This window comes from Solea senegalensis, linkage group LG7 (assembly GCF_019176455.1).
Source record: "Solea senegalensis isolate Sse05_10M linkage group LG7, IFAPA_SoseM_1, whole genome shotgun sequence".
Taxonomy (NCBI): Eukaryota; Metazoa; Chordata; class Actinopteri; order Pleuronectiformes; family Soleidae; genus Solea; species Solea senegalensis.
This window is the reverse complement of record NC_058027.1, coordinates 16340808-16360622: the sequence shown is the minus strand read 5'-3', so window position 1 is coordinate 16360622 and position 19815 is coordinate 16340808. Positions and strand designations below refer to the sequence as shown.

General features: G+C 38.5%; 1 protein-coding gene across 2 annotated transcripts in view; it reads left to right on the top strand.

Annotated features, from left to right (window-relative positions):
• Positions 1-19815, top strand: part of adcy7 (adenylate cyclase 7) — a 54731-nt gene that overhangs the window by 26466 nt on the left and 8450 nt on the right. The window contains exons 3-17 of one of the 2 annotated variants that reach the window (XM_044029939.1): positions 4288-4485; positions 5409-5573; positions 5779-5928; positions 8620-8780; positions 10236-10347; positions 10520-10647; positions 11322-11480; positions 11594-11726; positions 12846-13034; positions 13924-13967; positions 16527-16586; positions 18008-18085; positions 18785-18854; positions 19172-19269; positions 19479-19563. In XM_044029939.1, coding sequence (XP_043885874.1) covers positions 4288-4485; positions 5409-5573; positions 5779-5928; positions 8620-8780; positions 10236-10347; positions 10520-10647; positions 11322-11480; positions 11594-11726; positions 12846-13034; positions 13924-13967; positions 16527-16586; positions 18008-18085; positions 18785-18854; positions 19172-19269; positions 19479-19563 — 1830 coding nt within the window. The remainder of the gene's footprint in view (positions 1-4287; positions 4486-5408; positions 5574-5778; positions 5929-8619; positions 8781-10235; positions 10348-10519; positions 10648-11321; positions 11481-11593; positions 11727-12845; positions 13035-13923; positions 13968-16526; positions 16587-18007; positions 18086-18784; positions 18855-19171; positions 19270-19478; positions 19564-19815) is intronic. The other variant, XM_044029940.1, reaches the window with a different exon arrangement.

The window sequence follows — 19815 nt, the reverse complement described above, 5'->3', positions numbered from 1 at the left end:
TTTATGTTTTTGTAATACACGTTCTTGAATGTAGATGGGGACTACAAAAAAAATCACCAAAGCCTGAACATGATGTGCCCCATGAATATAGATGTTATGACTGTCACACTTAAAATGTAAAGATTATATAAATTCAGTTATTGAGTTGACTTTGAATGTAAAAGTTCAGAGCGGTGTATAATGAAACCGAATGTGACTGCAAAGTCGCGTCTAGTTTGGCTGTGAAAATCTGAAAAATTAAAACTTCTCTCCTCTACCTGGAGAACTATTTAAATAAAACACTTAACTTTCCTTCACTCTGTGGCTGCTGAGGAGAGTGAAAGAGCCACTGTTTGTGTAAATGTTTGAATCTGAAGAAGGATGTCGGTGAAATATACAGTACATGGAAATAGAGAATGTGTTTCACAGTTGCTTTCCCCGCATTTGATAAAAGGGCACAGGTTAAGATTGCCTTTGTAAGACCGCATTACGTACTTGTATAGTAATGCTCATCATGATGCATCTCTATCAGGAATATTATTTCCCTGTCTTCACAGAGAGGTCAGAGGTTGGGGACAGCCACAGAACAGTAGCCCCAGACCTGATAGCAATTCAGTTTTGTTCAAAAACGTTCAGAAAGCAGATTGCAAAAGTTTGCTGCTATTGTGGGTCTATTCACTGAGGTTTGTGCATGGGTCTATTCTGCTGCCTTCAGAATTAAACTCATCTTTAGAGGCTTTTGTCTGAAAACTGAATAATTTGAAAACTATATAGAGTCCTACTAACATGATGAACACAGACAGCTAAAAGCAGCAGTTGCTAATTTACCTCAGTAATCATTGGGAGTTCTGTTTACCAGTGGTGTTCCTATTGAGTGGGGTTTGAAAAGACATTTTCCAGTTTGCATGTTCATTTGAAGGCTCACATATGTACTGTGTCCTGTTTACTGTTTCTGTGTCCTATCTTATTATTGGCAGGGGCAGCTAAATGTAGTAGTTAATTTATAGAAACATTCTGTTGTACATGTTATGTACCACTGTTCCATTCAATTTTGATCAGTGTCAGCGTGAGTAAATGACATGCAATATGCATTGATTTTGAAAATATAACACCTGGGTTATTGTGTCAAGAATTGTATCATTCAAAGTACAGTGATACAATCAAATTGTGACAAATGCATATCATCCCAACCCAACCAAGAATATAATTGTCAAAGTGTAGCGAGTGTAATCATGGTTCTGACACTAAGGGGAAGAGGACATAGAGTATATTCACTCTCTTCTGCTGATCAGCAGCTTGCTGTTGATGTTGGCATTATGGAAGGTAGCTGCGCAGTCAGTCACCCTGGCTGTTCACATGATGAACTGACAGCTTCTGTCAGCGCAGATTATATTGCGTTCACAACCTTCCTCCTATTGTGTAGCTGCTGACTCTCACGCTGAGTGTCTCTCATCGTACATTCATAATGTTTCACTCTGCACGGTCCTCCTGCACGCACTGTGCGCATATGCACAGATCAGGCTGGACAATGTGGCAAAATAATATAATTTAATAAGCCATTTAAAATAATAAGAATTTAATAAGAAATTTAAAATGTGATATATATCCCAAATTGCAGCCTTTGCAATTTGCTAATTGTGTTGTTTTGAAAGTATGATTTCTTAATCTTAAATAATTGATTATCCAGCCCTACACACAGACATGCTATTTCACTTTTGTCACAGTTAGTACTTCTTCATATAAATTGTGGCGTTACAAATAAAAACTCACACCATCATCCATCCCATCTCTCACTCCTTCCACTCATCTGTCTTCTCAGTTGCCGGGGGTACAGGGGAGTTGAGAGGAAAATGTGATGGAGCTTGTATAACACTGTTGTTAAATGTGAAGGAGGGGCAGGGTGCCTGTTTGGAGGGGGCCTCCAGTGTCAGGAAGTTTCTGTCAACTTATGTAACTTCTCTCCAATTGTGGACAGTGAATGGATAATGATGCTGAGGTCAAAACTGTGATATGCCACTTACAACCTCTGGTCTCACACCTTGATTGGTTGGAGGGTAGATATTAAGCAGGGCACTAATTGTGCTCTTAAACTTTTATCTGAATACAGTGGGTCTTCTTGAAAACTGTTTAGGTAGAAAATCTCCCTGGACTTGGATTAAGCAGCTTCAGGGGCTTCTTTGGATTATATACAGTATTGTGCAAAAGTCTTGAGCTGCCATTAGAGTTGTTGTTTTAACAATGCTGTAATGACCAGACAGTATAATTATCTCTCAATCACTTTAATCATTTTTAATACAGGAAACATGTGTGCAGTTTTAGTATAACAACATTTTCAGGGGAAAAGTGTCAAGTATTTAGTGTGACCTACCCTTACATTTGAACAATAGCATGACCACAGCTTTAAAGCTAGACTGTGAAAAACCTGTGTTTGTCCAACTGTTTCATGTCAGAAAAAAAATGATCACAGAATAAGAGACCTAAGTGCCCTAAGAATTATTTGTCCTGTATGTGTAAAACCATGTCTTACATTATATATTTAGAAGTAATACTGTATGTAGAAGTAGTCTAATGAATCAGTATGGATGATTAATCTAGGCTAAATGTTTTAATAATTATTACTATTAACTATACCTATAAGTACTTCTTTGTTCACATTCACACATAATTTGTTCGGAGAAACTTTATTTTTTCATCCAAATGTGTGTGAGACAAATATTAAGATTTTGATTACCTGTTTCAAAAATGTAATATTTCTTAAATACATTATATTCCTTTAAAAAAGTGTACCATAGTACGTCACTAAATGCAGGTTGGAGAGACAGACCAGACCATAAGTGTCGTTCAACACATTTTTATTTAAGTTACACAAATTTGTGTATCATTTGTTATTAAACCATTATACTTTTAAAAAGAATGAATACCGCATGTCAGTAAATTTGCCCTGGTGACTTTACTGCAGAATTATATCTTACAAGCATGAATGGGATCGATTGTACTTTTCTGTATAAATGAAAATGACAGACATGCAGTGCAGCACATTATAAACACTCGTAAAAATAAATAAACATTTCTGCAGACATGTGAAGTTTATAGCACTAGACGTGCCAGGTGTTGCACATTATAACTCCATCTGTTCCTGTTCATACAGAGCAGTTGTTGTTGTTCTACCTACAAAAAAGGTTTTGTCAAGACTCGGTGCGACATAGGGAGTAGAAAGTGCTGTATTAGAGAGCTGGCTTTTTCCACTGTGCTGCCATGGTAACCAGAAAGCTCAAAATACAATGCAGAGATGGCCTTCTCCACGGAGAGATCTATTAACACTGACTTTGTGTGTCTGTCTCACTCTTGAGCACTCATTTAACCCCTTGTTTTCTCTCGTCCTCTTCCCCTCTGCCCCTCACACCCACACACTCCCACTTACACTTGGACAAGTTGCACACAGGCGCATACTTTGGCTAAATCTCATTTCACCCCTTGCCCCCTACCACTTAGCCCTAGCCCTTCGTTTTGCAGGTTGTTGTGTAGGCATAGTGTGTCCGGATTTGTGTTGAGGTAGAGGTGTAGAGTGAAGTGGAAGGGCTAACTAGCGCTTCAAACAGAGATACAGTATGTTTGAGTGTTGTTTTATTGTATGTGTTGTGTACTATATTTAATTGTAACTGGTGAGCCATCTTGGCCAGATCTCCCTCTCTATCTCAAGGGACTTGTTTGAATAAAGGATTAAAAAAAGAATCCCAGATTAACTGAATCCAAATAAACATGTCGTTAACCTGTGCTAAACAGAAAAAAATGTGTATATAGTCCCTTGGCAAAAGTCACAATGGCAATTAAAAACAGCAAACTACATTCCTCCTCTGTCTTTCTGTAAATTAAGAGTGATGAGACCTTGAGCAAGAGAGAGCGATAGAAAGACAGATCAGTGCTCAGCCTGAATATCACTGGTTCTCTGTGAGGCATCTTATTTGAGTTGTTTGTGATTACAAACTGACTAGTGAATTAATTTCTGGTTAATATAGGCGAAAATGTGTGGTTATGATAAAGGCTGTAGTTAGTGGTTTTACTTCCAAACTGACACATGACGTTCCTATTTTAAAAACGACATAATAGTAACTGTATTTGTATTTGATTAGGTTTGATTTGACTGTGAATCACTTTGTAACATTTGTTAGGAAAGGTGTTATACAAATAAAGTTTATTATTATAATTATGCAATAGTGCTGAGTTGCCTCCAGGTGTGCATAACCTGTTGTCTACTCATTGTATAAAATAAGTGTTTATTCTTCTCTTTCTCCCTGGCTGCTGGAGCAGAGTGCAAGAGAACACTGTGCCTTTGTGAGCGTGGTGAGCGGCAGCCTGTGTGTGTTCTTGGCCGTATTTGTGCTGGTGTGTACGGAGATACTCTCGCAGCGATGGAGACGTCTACTGGGCCTGATTGTCTGGGCCACACACCTCACCATGGGCTACACATTCATCTTCTGCAGCCCCATCATCCTGCCTTGGGACCAGGTAACCTGGAGAACAGGGATTGAATTTTTCCTTTGGCAATATTTGTCTGTTGGTTTGTTGTCTGTCAGCATAGCTCAAATAAATAAAAGATAGGTTTTGATCAAATTTTCTGAGGATGTAGGTAATGACCCAAGGAATGATTAGGTTTAAATTAGGAATCGCAATATAGCCTACTGCAATTTAATATTTGTGAAAGCTAAAATGTGCGTCAAAATATATACACGTCTTATTCTATATACTGAAGGATCATCTTTGTTTCTCACAGATCTGCACAAATATCATACAGTAATCATTTTAAATATGTAATCATTTTAAATATGTTTTTTGCATGAAAATGAGAATAATGATGTAAAAATGACTATTCCCTCTGATATCACGAATCAAAATAAGGGTAGATAGGGTAGCCCAGTGGTTAAGACCGGTACCCTGTGTGCAAAAGACATCATGTTCAACTCCACCCCTGGCAGGTTGTACTCAATTCCCTTGTAAGTTGCTTTGGATAAAAGCGTCGGCTAAATGACATGTAATGTAATGTAATATTGGGGAGTAGATTGACACTGTGGGAAAGTGGCAGAGGTTTACGCTCTGAGTGCTTTCTCTAGTCTATGAAAAAAGTCTTGGTATTGATTTTGTTGGGGATTCTGCAACAGTCAATACAGTATGTGAGATGTCAATAGCTCCAGTATTTTCTTTTCTTCTATGATATGATCACTAATTCTGTAAATATTTTGATTTTAAAGATCTATAAAACAAGTAATTAAATTAAATTAAATTAAATTAAATTAAATTAAATGTTTCCAGAAACATTGTCACAACACTAATAAGATAACAGATAATGCAAAATAAGTGAATGAACTCAACCTTCAGTAGAAAAAGAGAGCCCTGGCGCAGTTGATGACCACATGAACACCTTTTGCTTTCAGGTGCCTTTCTTCCTCTTCATCATCTTCACCGTGTATACCATGCTGCCATTCCAGATGTGGTACGCTGTGGTGCTCAGCATCATCTCCTCCATGTCCCACATTATAGCCCTCACAGTGCGCCTCACCATTTACAGCAATCAGCCTAACCGTTACATTGCGCAACAGGTAAAGTCTCATAATACAGTATCTACTATTATGTTATAAATATGGTATTGTTAATATGTCTGTTTGCAGCTGTTGCTTGTATGAAGCATTGTGTTGAGGGCTTTGTGTCAATATATTGTAGGTTATTCAAGGTCAAAGTCGTTATATGTGCTGCTAAGTAATTAAATTTCAGCTCTAACCTTGTCCTCTCTGTTTGCTCCTGTAGCTTCTGTCCAATGTAGTGGTATTTCTGTGTGGCAGTGTAGTTGGAGCCTTCCACAAGGTCCTTATGGAGAAAACACTGAGGCAGACCTTCCAAGACACCCTGAGGTGCCTGAGCATGCGGATGAAGCTGGAGATAGAAAAAAGACAACAGGTTAGTAGAATATGCTGGCCTGCGGAGAACAGCTACACTTGCACTGACAGAACAAACTCTCGAAACCGAAATCCTGGGTCTGTATTTAAAAGCCATCTTAAGTTTGTACTGCCCATATGAGGAGTGGTAAAAATGGGTATTTTTTAACACTACTAAATTTTAGTTTTTAATACTAAAATTTAGTAGTGTAAGAATCCTAACAATAAGAGAGATGTGGGTTATTGTGAAAATGTGTGTAACAAAAGTCCCTTGACTCATGACAATTCACATGGTTCCTTCACATCAGTACATTAATCACTATTCACTCACTCACACACTCATGAGTCATTACAAATCCTGAGAAAGTGGCTCAATTAAAAATGATGTTTCCATTCCACCACTTAATTTGAGTTAAAGTGTAGGATATATTCTAAACTAATTATGATGAACGGTTTATTTTTTAATAAAATACATGACTTGAAAAAACATTTGGCCGGCCTCATGTTCACTCTCCTTGGGATGTTATCCTTCTCAAATTAGATTCTTCTTTGATGCCATTCAAATTTAGATGCATCTGCGCTTCCTTGCGTCGACTTCAGGGGCCATTTTTAAAAACTTTTCTCTTGTTTTTTCATTTGTTGTGATTACTGCTTATTGGGACATAAAATATGCTGACAGGAAAGCGACTGCATTGCCGAGCAGGACAGAAAGAAATGATCCAGCTGTTAACATTTAAACCTGTTGTATTTGACTATCTGGTGCACAGAGTTAGCCAAAGAGAGCAATTGGCTGAAACTGACATTTTTCTTTCCCATGACTCCATGTTACTGCGTGTGTGTAGTGACAACACATTTGTTTTTTCTATGTGTCGTACCATATGTATTTAGACAGCTTACCTAGCTGTGCACTGGTGGAGGCGTCTTTATAATGAATTGTCACAAATTCCACATTTCCACACAATCATCTGCACAATAGCCACCTTATGAGTGGTGAGTGTTCATGTTTCAGACTCAGTGGGAAACTTATTTGGCTGAATGGGAGCAATTCAGGTTGTAGCATAGTCATGGACAGAAACACACACACACACACTTTTTTCCTCTAACTCATGACAGAGACATTTTATTAAAATGTTATTTAATAGTTTCTTTTTAATTATCACAAACATGAAATGAGTATTCACCTAAATTCAATAAATGTTGTAACTCAAACGATATGGGTTTTTCTATAATTTTTAGAAATCAGGAAAGCTGATAGCTGATAATTCATATATGATATATATATATATATGATTCATATATATGTGATTCATTCATATATTTAATTTATATAAAAATGTATGTATATAAATATATATATATATATATATATATACATATATATATATATATATACATCTATATATATATATATATATATATATATATATATATATATATATATATATATATATATATATATATATATATAAATTAAATATATGAATGAATCATATATATATATATGAATGTGTGTACTAGTACGGTGAAGTGGTGAATGAACGGGAGATGCGCACGTGGCGACGTGGGCACACGGAGACTTGCGAGCCCTCAAGCTTGAACCCGTTATATATATAGATATATATCTATATCTATATATATATGATATATATATATAGATATAGATATATATTGGAAGAAAAGTTTTAGTGACATTAAGTTTCTAAGAGCAAAAATGTATCATTTTGTCATTTGAAATAACCCTAACCCTGAGATTGTTAATGAATAATAATCAACCCAATAAATCACCCCCAGCGATTAATTGGTTAACTGCTAGAGTGTACAAAAACACTCCAGGGAAGTGAAAGACTGTGTTAGCATCTCACCAGTTGAGGTATTTGGATTTCCATCACCTTTGACTTGCAGAAGAAAATAGATGGATCATGATTACAGTCAAGACACTGGAAATTCTTTAGGAGTTATTTTTTATCATATCAGATTGGAAATAAAATCTGAACAATGAGTGGAGTATACAGCCAGTTGAATGCTGGAATGGCTTCAAAACAACATTCTGAAAGTCCTTAAGTGGAAAAGCTGAAGCCCAGATCTAAATCCTTTCACACACATAGTACACACACACTCCTTGTTCCACCTGACCCATCTTAAGCTCATACCAAATAGAGAGTAAACAATACAAACAAAACATGAGTATACACTTAAATATCTGTTTTTAATGAGAGATTTATAATTAATTTTCCAAGGATGGCTTTATATCAGAAGACGTTTCTCTGTTTCTAAATTAACAGTGTTGGTGCAGAAAAGGTTTGTGTCGACAAAATGTCATATCTCATGCCATCATCTATGTTCATGTTCACTAGTACTTGGCAAAGGGTCCTTTTCTAGCGACTGATGTTTGAAAAAGCATTATCTGAGCTAAGCTGGCTTGGATGGTTTGAAAAGGATTTAATCATTTCTTTAAATGTTGCCTCTTCAGATTTATGTCTTAATCAAGGTTCATCTGCCAGTAACTGCATTGAAAAGCTGCTCAGGTGAACGGTACACTGATCAGACAGGGGGACATAAAAATTAAAAAGTGACTTGTTAATGAGGTTTGGGGTTGTAGTTGTGTGCGTGCCATGGTTCTACTGCTGCATAGTCAGTGCAACAATCAAATAACCTTAATATCCTGGCTCACCTAAATTACAGTTATGCTGTGTGTATGTGTGTGTGTTTGCAGGAGAACCTGCTACAGTCCGTGCTGCCGGTGTACATCTCCATGAAGATGAAGCTTGCCATCATGGAGCGATTGCAAGACTGTAAAGACAAAGCAGAGCAACAGCGGCTCGTTAAAGATAATAACTTCCACAGTCTTTATGTCAAGAGGCATGAGAATGTCAGGTACAACCACCATGAACCACCATTTTTTTATTCATCACCACCTTATTATTACTTATTTTATTAGTCAAACTCTTAGGTTTAGGTCCTAGTGGTTAAAAGCACAAAAAGCACATTTTCGTGACAACTTGTCATGAGGGTAAGAGATTTATGAGGATTGACCCACTTCCAGCACTTTGTTTTATGAGTGTTTTTTATGAATTTAGCAAGCACTGACAGAGATTTGTGTCAGCTTAATGTGACGTTTGGCAGATGGCCTCTTGTTTTTAGTTTAAGTGTAGACAAAACACGGCGTCTGGTTTACCACATTGACTTAACTAAATCATTGTGAACAATACAATGGAAACAGTTTTATTTATACATTTTTTAGAATTATCACACTCGGTTTTAAAAAGGCAGTTTTCAGTCCTGCATGAATTGATTTGACTGGTTATATCTATTTTCTAATTCTTAAAATACTTAAGTCTGAGTGCATGTATCGGTCATGTGTGCTGCCGTGTTTATTTAAGGTCAACAGTGGAGATGGTGTTGAATGATAGGCTGCATTTCTGACCGATGCCTATAATCACCATGGTTGGACCAGTCATTAGCTGAGTTGTCTGGCTCATGGAGCACCTGGCTGGTTTCAGTGTGACAGGGGAAGAGGTTATATGCAGTGTCTCCTTTTTTAAGTTTGTGCTCTGTGGTTAACTACGTCGTGCACAGGTGGGTATTTATGGTTGATTTGTTTTGAAAGTCTGAAATATTGAGAACCTTGGGTGTTGCATGTAGGAGTTTCATGTAATGGCCATCTTGAAGTCCAATTAACTTGTCTGTGCGCCAGTGAGAAGTGCAGGTTGTTCAGTCAATAAGGTTTGGATTTCAGCTCCCATTGTGGACAGCAATGCAAAGGTCTGGTGCTGAGCCAACCTTTTTCCATGTAGTGTCACGTCAGCTTCTTTCAGAGGGTACATGAGATCTCATTGATATCATTGTCAGTCTGTGGTTTGCTGAATGACGGCTTCATAAGCTACGGCTGAGCACTGAACCGGACAGGCACCATTTAAGTCTGCTGGAGGTTAATAGGAGGTTAGGTAGGGTTTTTTTTTTTAACATACTTCCCACTTCAAGAGCACATCTGAAAAGCAGACATAATATTGAGGACACAAATGCGGTGGCCCTCATTGCCTAATCAGTTTGGAGTAGAGTTTCATGGATCTAATGTATTTTTGCTGCAGCTCATAATGGTGAAGTTTCTGTGAGGTTTTAGTTGGGGTAAAATTAAGAGCTATATAATCCCATAGCGCTACACCATTGTGGGTATGTGGTTTGTGTAAAGTGTTTTCTTATTGCTGCAGTTAACTGTGGTCTTTATGACAGCTGATGTTAAAAGGTTATTGTTGATTGTTTTTTATTATTTTTTAATTTATATAGATTATTATCTTTAAGCTTTGATTTTGCTCTTTACTTGTATTCCAGTATTCTGTATGCTGACATTGTTGGCTTCACCCGGTTGGCCAGTGACTGTTCTCCTAAGGAGCTGGTCATCATGCTCAATGAACTATTTGGAAAATTTGACCAAATTGCCAAGGTGAGTCGTTAAGATTTTCTTTCTGTCATCATTACAGATCTGACCCAGGCACGACTAAGGCATTTTTCAGTGTCAGCAGTTCAAGGCTGTGGCTGGATTGTTGCTTACTCTCTTGCATAAGTCTGTGCTTTCTCCTCCTGGTTAACTTCCCTTCATTCTTGTTCCTTTGTAGGAGAATGAATGCATGAGAATCAAAATCCTTGGCGATTGCTACTACTGTGTGTCAGGGCTGCCGGTCTCTCTGCCTAATCACGCCAAGAACTGTGTCAAAATGGGCCTCGACATGTGTGAAGCTATTAAGTGAGTTTTTGTACATTTTTGAGCAGTATGAAAAATCAAATGTTGAGCCTTATATGTGCAGCTTTGCAGAACATGTGGTGTGACTGTGGATCTGAGTCACTCAGAATATCTTTGGTTTGTGAATAAAACAGAACATTTGAAGAATTTAGAATTTACAAATGTTTAGCATTTTATGGATGAATAAAAATAATCCACTTATAGCCCTAACCTCTAGTAACAAATATCTGGAATTACACATGTTGAAAAGGACTTACAATGTTTATTGTGTTTTAATTAAAGGTAGTATATGTAAAGTTTTGCAACATTTTATTGCTGAAGTTGCTTGTTGCAGCTAAATGTCCCTCACTGTTGTTGACCTCTGATATAAATATAAAAGGCAAATTCTGGGGCAATTCATACAATCCTGATGGAAAATTACATTTAAATATTTTATTTTCAATTTCTGCTAAGTTAAAGTCATTTCACCTACATTTTACACTGGACCTTTAAACATGTATCAAAACCATAATAAAGTCTTGTTGTGGTATTTGTTAACCACGTTTTATTGAGACTAAAAACATGCTGGAGCATATTATAATGTGGCCTCAGACTGTTTATGTGCTTTGAAGGTGTGAGTCAACATATAGAAACTGCCAGAATCAATGAGCTGAAGTGTTTCTGTGAAACTCCTTCAGGCAGGTGCGCGAGGCCACAGGAGTGGATATTAACATGAGAGTGGGGGTGCATTCTGGCAACGTGCTCTGCGGCGTTATAGGTCTTCGCAAATGGCAGTTTGACGTGTGGTCACATGACGTCACTCTGGCCAATCACATGGAGTCCGGAGGCCTTCCAGGGTAGGTGGTACAGAATTGCCTCTCAGTCAAATTCATTTTGTAAAGTTAAGTTCGCTTAAGGGTTTTGAAGTGTGACGTCAAGGATGAGTGTCTTCATTGTTTCACCTGGTTAGACGAGTCCACATCACAGAGGCAACTCTGAAGCACCTAAACAAGGCGTATGAAGTGGAAGAGGGCAACGGTCACTCCAGGGATCCCTACCTGAAAGAGCTCAACGTCCTCACCTACCTGGTCATTGATCCACGGGTGAGTTTTCTGTCCAGCTTCCTTGGAAAAAAAGCACTTTGTGGCTGAAAGAATGAGAGAAATGCAGTACTGTAACACACCTGCTCTTATAAGTATTGACAGATGTGATATTGGAATCCTAGTCATAATGATTAGATTACGACTTATTTTAAGTGCATACACAATTATGTTTTAGATTTTATGTATTATTTATTTATAATGTATTAATGACTAGGCCAAAAAGCCATGTTTCCTTTTTTGTGATTTAAGTGCTATCAATTATGGCTGATAAATGTATTTGTTGTATTTTCTAAAAACAATGCCGTTTTTGTGTTTTCTCTCAGTGAAGTACAGTACAGTTTTCTTAACGTTCGGTGATTTTTGTTTTTGATTTTATTATTGTGCCTCTGTTTGGTCTTCATGAACAGAAACGATGTAACGTTACCTGTATTCTGTATCCTTTATTTGAAAGGAATGGACTCTGTCATGCAAAACTATCAGACCTGACTGAGGAAGCGTTTGTATGTGTACACTGGCATTGCAGAGGCCAGCGAAGGCATGAAGAGTTTATCTCGTCAAAGTGCTGAATGACTGGGTTTTTGGAGCAATTTTTCGAGCTTCTTTGTATTTTCACTCATACTTGTATGTGTATGTAGCTGTCTCACTTCACTAGCATAATAATTACCTACGTCTGTCTTGACATAAAACAAATCACTTTTGTATGCAGCGTGGGAATTTCGCAGGGTGTCACGGAATCTAGGAGCTTATAGGCTTAATCAACATTGTGTGAACTGATTTGCCATATTGTGAATTTAACTGACTTTTGTTAATATTCACAAATTGTGCACTACTACTAGTTTTTAACCTAGGAAAACACTTGTTATTTTGTTATGCCATGAAATTGATTTTTTTCCAATGTTTGATACCAAATTGATGTTGACATAGCCTGTTTTAATTGGCAAAATTCCATTTTTTTGTGCATTTGCTTCGAAATGACCCTCACACATATGTGGACTGCTGGTTGGCAGTCTGCCAGGATTGCTCTGTAACATATTCACTGAGTCCTGCTTTTTTCGAGCTTCAGCTGAATGGCTGCAGTGTGTGGTAAATGCAATAAGGTTTTTCTTTGTGTGCTTTAAGTCTAAGGACCCATCACTGTACACCAGGAGTGCACCTAAGCCTAGAGTGAATGATGGCCTGAAGATGCGGGCATCTGTGCGTATGACCCGTTACCTGGAATCGTGGGGCGCTGTCAAACCGTTCGCCCACCTCCAGAGCCCAGAGGGCTTTACCCCAGACACTGGTGTCAATGGCAAGCCACACTGCAAGGTGAGGGAATACTGTTCTTATTGTTTATGAATAAGGTAATCCAGTTATCATGTTAGTCATAATGTGGCTATGTTATACTACTGCATGTGCTAATAAAATGTTGCTGCTTTTATGGATAATCATCCCTGAGCTGTTGGATGTTGGATTATCTGAGCTTCCACTTGTCTTGATTTGTGTTCTTGACAACTTTTGTATTAGTTATATATGTACCAGATTTAAGCTGTTAAACTTATGACCCTTTCCAGATAAGAAGTGGTTTGCGCTTTACATTCAGCAGGAAATACTTCTCTGTCTCTACTTTGTCTTTACAGTCATTTGTTTTTAACCTCCCCTCCTGCTAATTCAGGACAGACATAATAAACACATAATAAATCTAAGCAATGTTTAATCTTTTAAAGCACATCTCATATGCTTACTTGACTGGAAATTTGTTTAAATGCCATGACTTTCCTCCCGAGGTCTCAGTACATGTGTAAAATCAGTCATATAATTCCGAACACATTACTGCCACACACAATATAAATTTTCCCTCCATTTTGCATTCCATGCTTGGCTGAAAGCTTTGTGCTTTGTGTATGCATATTTGAACTTTGAGTGCAGCAGAATGTTCTTTAAGAACCAAAAATAATACTATCTCTTATGCAGACTGACCTATGTACAATGTACAATACATACTGTATTTACTATATTGCATAACTGAATTATGATTGTTGATGGAATGATTTATAAGCAGCACCTAAATGGTCCCAATGGTAACGGTGGCTCTAATTTTAACTAGTACAGTTTGTGCTGCTTAGTAATAATTTATCAGAATTCTGTTAAATTATTTAATTTTGTATTAATAATGTAATTCTGCACTAGCACCTACTGTTGTATTTGTCTGTACCAGGACATTCCCCTGCGAACAGCTCCTACATCGAAACTCCCTGACAGGTAAGACTTTTCTCATTTGCTACTGTACCAACATAGTAATCTAACAGTAAATTCACATGTTAAATCTCGATTTGCTCACTGTTTTGATGGACTGTTGGATTAGAGAGAAAAAGTGTGCTCACACATAATCACTGACTCTGGAAGTGGGCCTTTGTAATAATTCTCATGCTCAACAGCATCTTGATGACCATTGCTTACGAGCGTCTTCCATCATTTCACCCTGCCAAGAATATTCCATGTGTTCTTATAATCTGAACTGATCGTGTTACTTGTCGAACCATTTAATTTAATTGGTGCTCCTGTTGTCAGATACTTTCCTTCCAATGGTCAGCTATTCTCACAGAGATTGTAGTCATATTCTTTTCCTGGCAGACAGACTAATGTCACCACTTGATGAGCTTCATGATCATCAATTCAATTTTTATTAAGAGTCTATCTACATTAACTAACTTGTATAGACCCATCACTATAATTAAGGAGGTGTATGTCCTTGTGTATTTATCTGAGGTGGTGAATGTAAATAGAAGGCCCTGGAGAAGAGAAAGTCTGGTGTGGTACGGACACTTAAACTGCATATTTATGGTATTTCTCTAAAAAGTGGCTAAAAATCTGCACTAAAGAGCTTTTAATTACCTTTGAGCAATGTTTTACATGATGACTTAATACATAGAGCAGAAATATGCAGTCACCAATCACCTTATTAAGAAGAGACCGATCAGCACTACAGCTAATCAGGATAAGGGAAAAACTGATGTCTATTACCGGGGACATAATTTTTGGTGGCAAATTCTCAAAATCTATTCTTTTGGGATACCAAGGCTAAAATACGTTGGTGTTGTATGACAACCAGAAAAGAAAACATGTTGAACTTTGAGGTGAATGAAAACCATGTCAAAACCTGTCCGCCAAGAACAGAAACCAGAGACTACACTGGACACAGACTCGCCAACAAACCGCTGAACCATGACACCTCACCTGTTGAGTCTGGATTACTGTTGGGGCAGCAGATGGTAATTAGAATTCGGTGTTTGGTTGTATGAGTCCACAGACTCAATCTACCTTGTGTCAACAGTCCAGTCTGATGATGATTGTGTAGTTCCTGACACATGATTGTCATATGCCACTCCCTGAATATTGTTGCTGATCACGACTATGACTTTATGACCACGGTTTACAATCGTCTAATGGCTACATCAAGCATCATAATGCTCCCTGTCACAAAGCAAAGGTCATCTCAAACTGGTTTGATGATAATGACAAGTTCACGGGTTCAGTGGCCTCCCCTGTCAAGATTGGCATCATGAATCCACAGAAATGATTTGCTGCAGTCAACGTGGAGCAGAAGCTTAGGGTGTTGCTTATGAAAGGCTTGGTGATTGCATTGTAATAAAATACCTCAAGTATGGTCATTATTAATCATGCTTCCCACTTAATGTGTCTGAGTCATTATTAAGAAGCAAACGCACACAGAAACATAATCATGGAAGTGAATGTTAAAAATCTACTCAAACCTGAAAAGTAGAGAAAGCAGGGAGCACAAACCTCGAAGAGGCCACTGAATTTCCCTATATTGCAAGATTATCAATTGTTTAAAAAGGAGAAGAAATACTGAATCAGTGTCCCTGTCCAGATCACACATTGAAATCATTTCTTCTCTGGGCCATAACCTACATCCCTAGAAAATTCAATCAAAAAATGTGTCTGTTACTTGCTGCTCAGTGGTGGAGCGAGTTGTCTTTTAACTGGAAGGGTGTGGGTTTGTTTCTCAGCCCCTTGGGCAAGACACTTAACTCCATGTTGCTCCACAGCTGGCAGTGTGTGATAGAAAATGTGCTCCACATGTTGTGCTGTATGAATGTGTGAGTGAATGGGTGAATGGCAAAACTGCAGTGCAAAGCAACTTTGAGTGGTTCATCAAGCCTAGAAAAGTGCTATATAAATATAAACCATTTACCATGTAGCTAAGACCAGCGATACTGTATAACATCACTTATCACTAAAGGACTGCTTAGTATCGCTGCACTCATTCTTGTCATGAGAGAGCGCTCAGCAGCTATATGACGAGCACATCCATTGGCTTCAAATAATGCACAGGTAGACTGATGATGCTTATTGCCTTTAATAGTGAATTCTCTTTGTCTGGATGGGAGAGGCAGGACGTGGTCAGTCAAATATTTATATTGTACCTAGTGATTAGTGGGAACGGACATACTGACACAAACAGTGTGGGCTGTCGTAATGTGATCAGAAAAGATAGGCGTGGGCCTTAAAGTACAAGTGTTCCACCTCTGGAGAATGGAGGTTGGTTTTGTCTTGGAAATGATTCATTTTATTCACTGTAGTAGAGGCAGCAGCTGGTGAAATTTGTCTGAAGCTGAAGTGACTGTGAAATGAGTTGCACCCGCTAAGGTTCAAGGACATCTCAGAGCAGCAGAGTGTGTTAACCCCTAAATCCAGCTGTTGAAGAAAAGAATCTTCACCTATATCTGATCACTCGGCCTGTGTTAATTTTGACTTTATAATGAATTTGTGTTGTGTCTTGCTGTTGGGCCCTCACAGCTTTGATGAGTCTCTAGAGGAACCATTGTCCTTGCCTGCACATCCATTCAGCAGCCATAAGTGAGTGGGGCCTTCATGGCCTGCAAGGACTTTCAAGAGTGCAGTAATTCTCAAAATTTGGCTTATGACCCACTGAGTGAAGCATCACAAGGGCTCACTCATAGCTGCGTATTATAGCAATAGGACTAGAATATTCACATAATTTGATCAATTATTTAGTTTCCACATAGTTTTTAAATTGCATCTTAGTGCCTAACAACCAGTTCTCATACGGAATCACCTAAATTATCACAGTAATAAAAACACATAAATGTCAATATAAAAATATTAATTTGCACCCTGTGACTCTCCAAACCCCCCAACATATCGATGTGGTGTTGTTTCCCCCTGGTGAGAACTACTGCCTTAGTGAAGCGCCTTGCTGTCCCAACACTAACCTGAGCGAGCAGTGGTCTAATACTGTTCTTTTCTCTCCAGCTACATCCAAATTACTCCATTTTCATTTCAAAAGGGCATACTTTCTGTTCTGGATACGTCTGCCATCCACATTGCCATAGTGCTTTAGTCCCCAGCAAATAGGTTCGAAATTTTTTCATTCTGTTTTTTTTTTTTGAAAACACTGGACCTGTTTTAGTCTGAATGGGCAGAATGGAGATCTTTGGAAACGCAGATCTTTACCCACCTTCACTCCGTGATTGGTTCTTTTCAGCCACAACTTGAGTATCAGCTGTGAAGGAAAAACTTTGTTAACACTTTCTTTCAGTTTCAGCTTATCATCGTCAGTCTGTTAACAAAAATCCTTGTTATTACTTTTCACCATTGTTGTTTTTTGTTAATGGCACTCTTTGGATCCAACACGAGAATCCAGGTTACCTGAATGGTCATGTGATGTACATTTTCCGGTGCTGTAGTATGAATCCAGATTACTTCTGAGACGGAGCCCAAACGCTCATCTGGATGCAGATAGTTTTTGTCTGAAAATGCCATTTTCAAATGAAAAACCTTTTAGTATGGATGTAGCATTTTTGAATGGGGCAACATGTGATTTCTCATACAAAGACCCTGTAACTATAGTTGGCTGACATGCTCCCATTAACACTGATCACTGACTGGGGCTTGTGTGTATCTGGGACTGTGCATCTGTGGTGAGTGTTTCCTTCCTGATAGAGTTGGGGGTTTCCAAGCAGAAGCACAGCAGAAACACTCCCACTCAATCCCACAGAGATCATCTAACACACAGAGCTGTGCATCGGACACACTCCCTCTACATACATACTCTCACAGGCACAAACATGACTCACTTTTCACACTAATGCTCAGAATGGCATTAACTGTGTTGCCTCGAAGCACAACTAAATGGGACCCGACTGAATAACCTGCATGACCTGATCTGGTTTTCCAGCATCTGCTCCAATCAGCCTGCATGTCTCTGTGTCAGTCTGTCTTCCTCTTCCTGATTGTCTGTGTCCTTTCTGCTACAGGAACAAATCCCAGAAGATCAAGTTTGATGAGGAGCTACACAATGAGATGACCACTACCATAGATGAGCTCAGTAGCAAGTAGGTCCATTTTCACAGTAAAGGTTACACTTTGAGTATAACTCAGTATTTGATAATGGAAAACAGCAGGTGATTGCAACATCCTTCTACATTTAGGCTATCTTCAAGTCTGATTCACTGCAGATCAGATTTGTTGGTTGATAATCTTGTGCATCTGAACGTCACTACCCTCTCAAACGGCACTTAAATGTCCACAAGTACCTTTTGCATGCATCAACAACAACAGAAAATGTCATATTTGTGAGACCCCTTGGAATTTAAATGGGAGATGTGTAAGATAAGCTGTATCTTCATTGCTCTAGAGTGTGAGTGACTCCTCCATTGTTGTTTGATTTTGCCCCACTTCTATTGAGCAGGTTGATGACGTCAACAATCATGCACAAAATGGATTCTCATACAATCGTTCTCATTCATGTCTCAAATGGGATATGTAGTATATCTGATCTTAGACCACATACTGACCTGACACAGATTGGATTTGTAAATTACAATTGGCGAAGATTTCTATGTCTATACAGCCCTGAGAAAAATCACATCTGAGTCACTTCAGTCTGATAATTTGAACGTATCATTAGACATGATGATATTCATGTCTGGTAATGATGGTGGTGAGCTGATTTTCTATTTAGCATCATTCTTGGGTTTATTCTGTTTTTCCTCTTTCCTTATTACCTTCCTTTGCCTTTCCATCTCTCTCAGGCAGTGGTCTAAGTCTGAAGAGAGTGTCCGATTAGCTCTGTGGTTTCCTAAGAAAGATCTAGAAAAACAGGTTAGTTTAACATGCTTTCTGACCGATAGATCATTGAAAACATTCACATTCTCGCCTGCAGTTATTTGGACAGTGTTTAGAACCCTTGCAATTTTGGCAACCTCTCGTGTTTTAAAAGGGCTTCATCTTACACACAGACTTACCCAAATTAAAGCTGAGTCATGGCACTTTGTCAGAGTATTCATTTTTCCACAGAGCGTGAAAAGCAAAAATGCACGACTGTCCAAATACTTGTGGCCTTAACTGTGTGTTTCTGTGGTGTTGTATGTTTCGTGCAGAGCAGAGGTTCAGCTATGTTCTGTGTTTCTTCCTCTAAGTACCGAGCGCTGGATTTGCCGATGTTCAAACACTACGTTGGCTGTGCCACCTTCATCTTCCTGTGCATCTTTGTAATTCAGATGTTTGTCACAAAGGAGTGAGTAAGACCAACTTCTACTGTGTGATATAAAAAATCTGTGTGTCACATATGTGTTGAAACTCATCATGTGGGGAAGAACTGACAATTTGCACCTTTGTTTTAAGCTTAGCAATTATTTCAAAAACACTACTCTATGCAGATTAAGCTGTGGTGATGTATGGGTAAAGGAAAGACTGGTGGATACTGATGGTTTCTATCTCCGTCAGTCGACAGATGCTGGGAATGTCTTTCGGAGTGTTGGTTTGTGTGCTGCTGCCGACTCTGGCCATCTGTTACGCAGGTCACTTACAGGTCAGTGTGTTAAGTCTCACTCACTGTTTGGATATTTTGGTGATTCATTTCAGGTCACTGCTTCTTTCGGGCCTCTTGTGTGCCTGTTTATTTTTGGGTTCGTTGGCAGCGGAAAAAGAACGGTGAAAAAAAGACTACCCAGTCAAAACTACCCATTCAAAGCTCCTTACAGGAAGCTCTCCAGCCGTGCTGGATGCAGGTCAAATGTCAGTGTGACAAGTTTGGCCTTTCCTTCATGCAGCACTTACATAC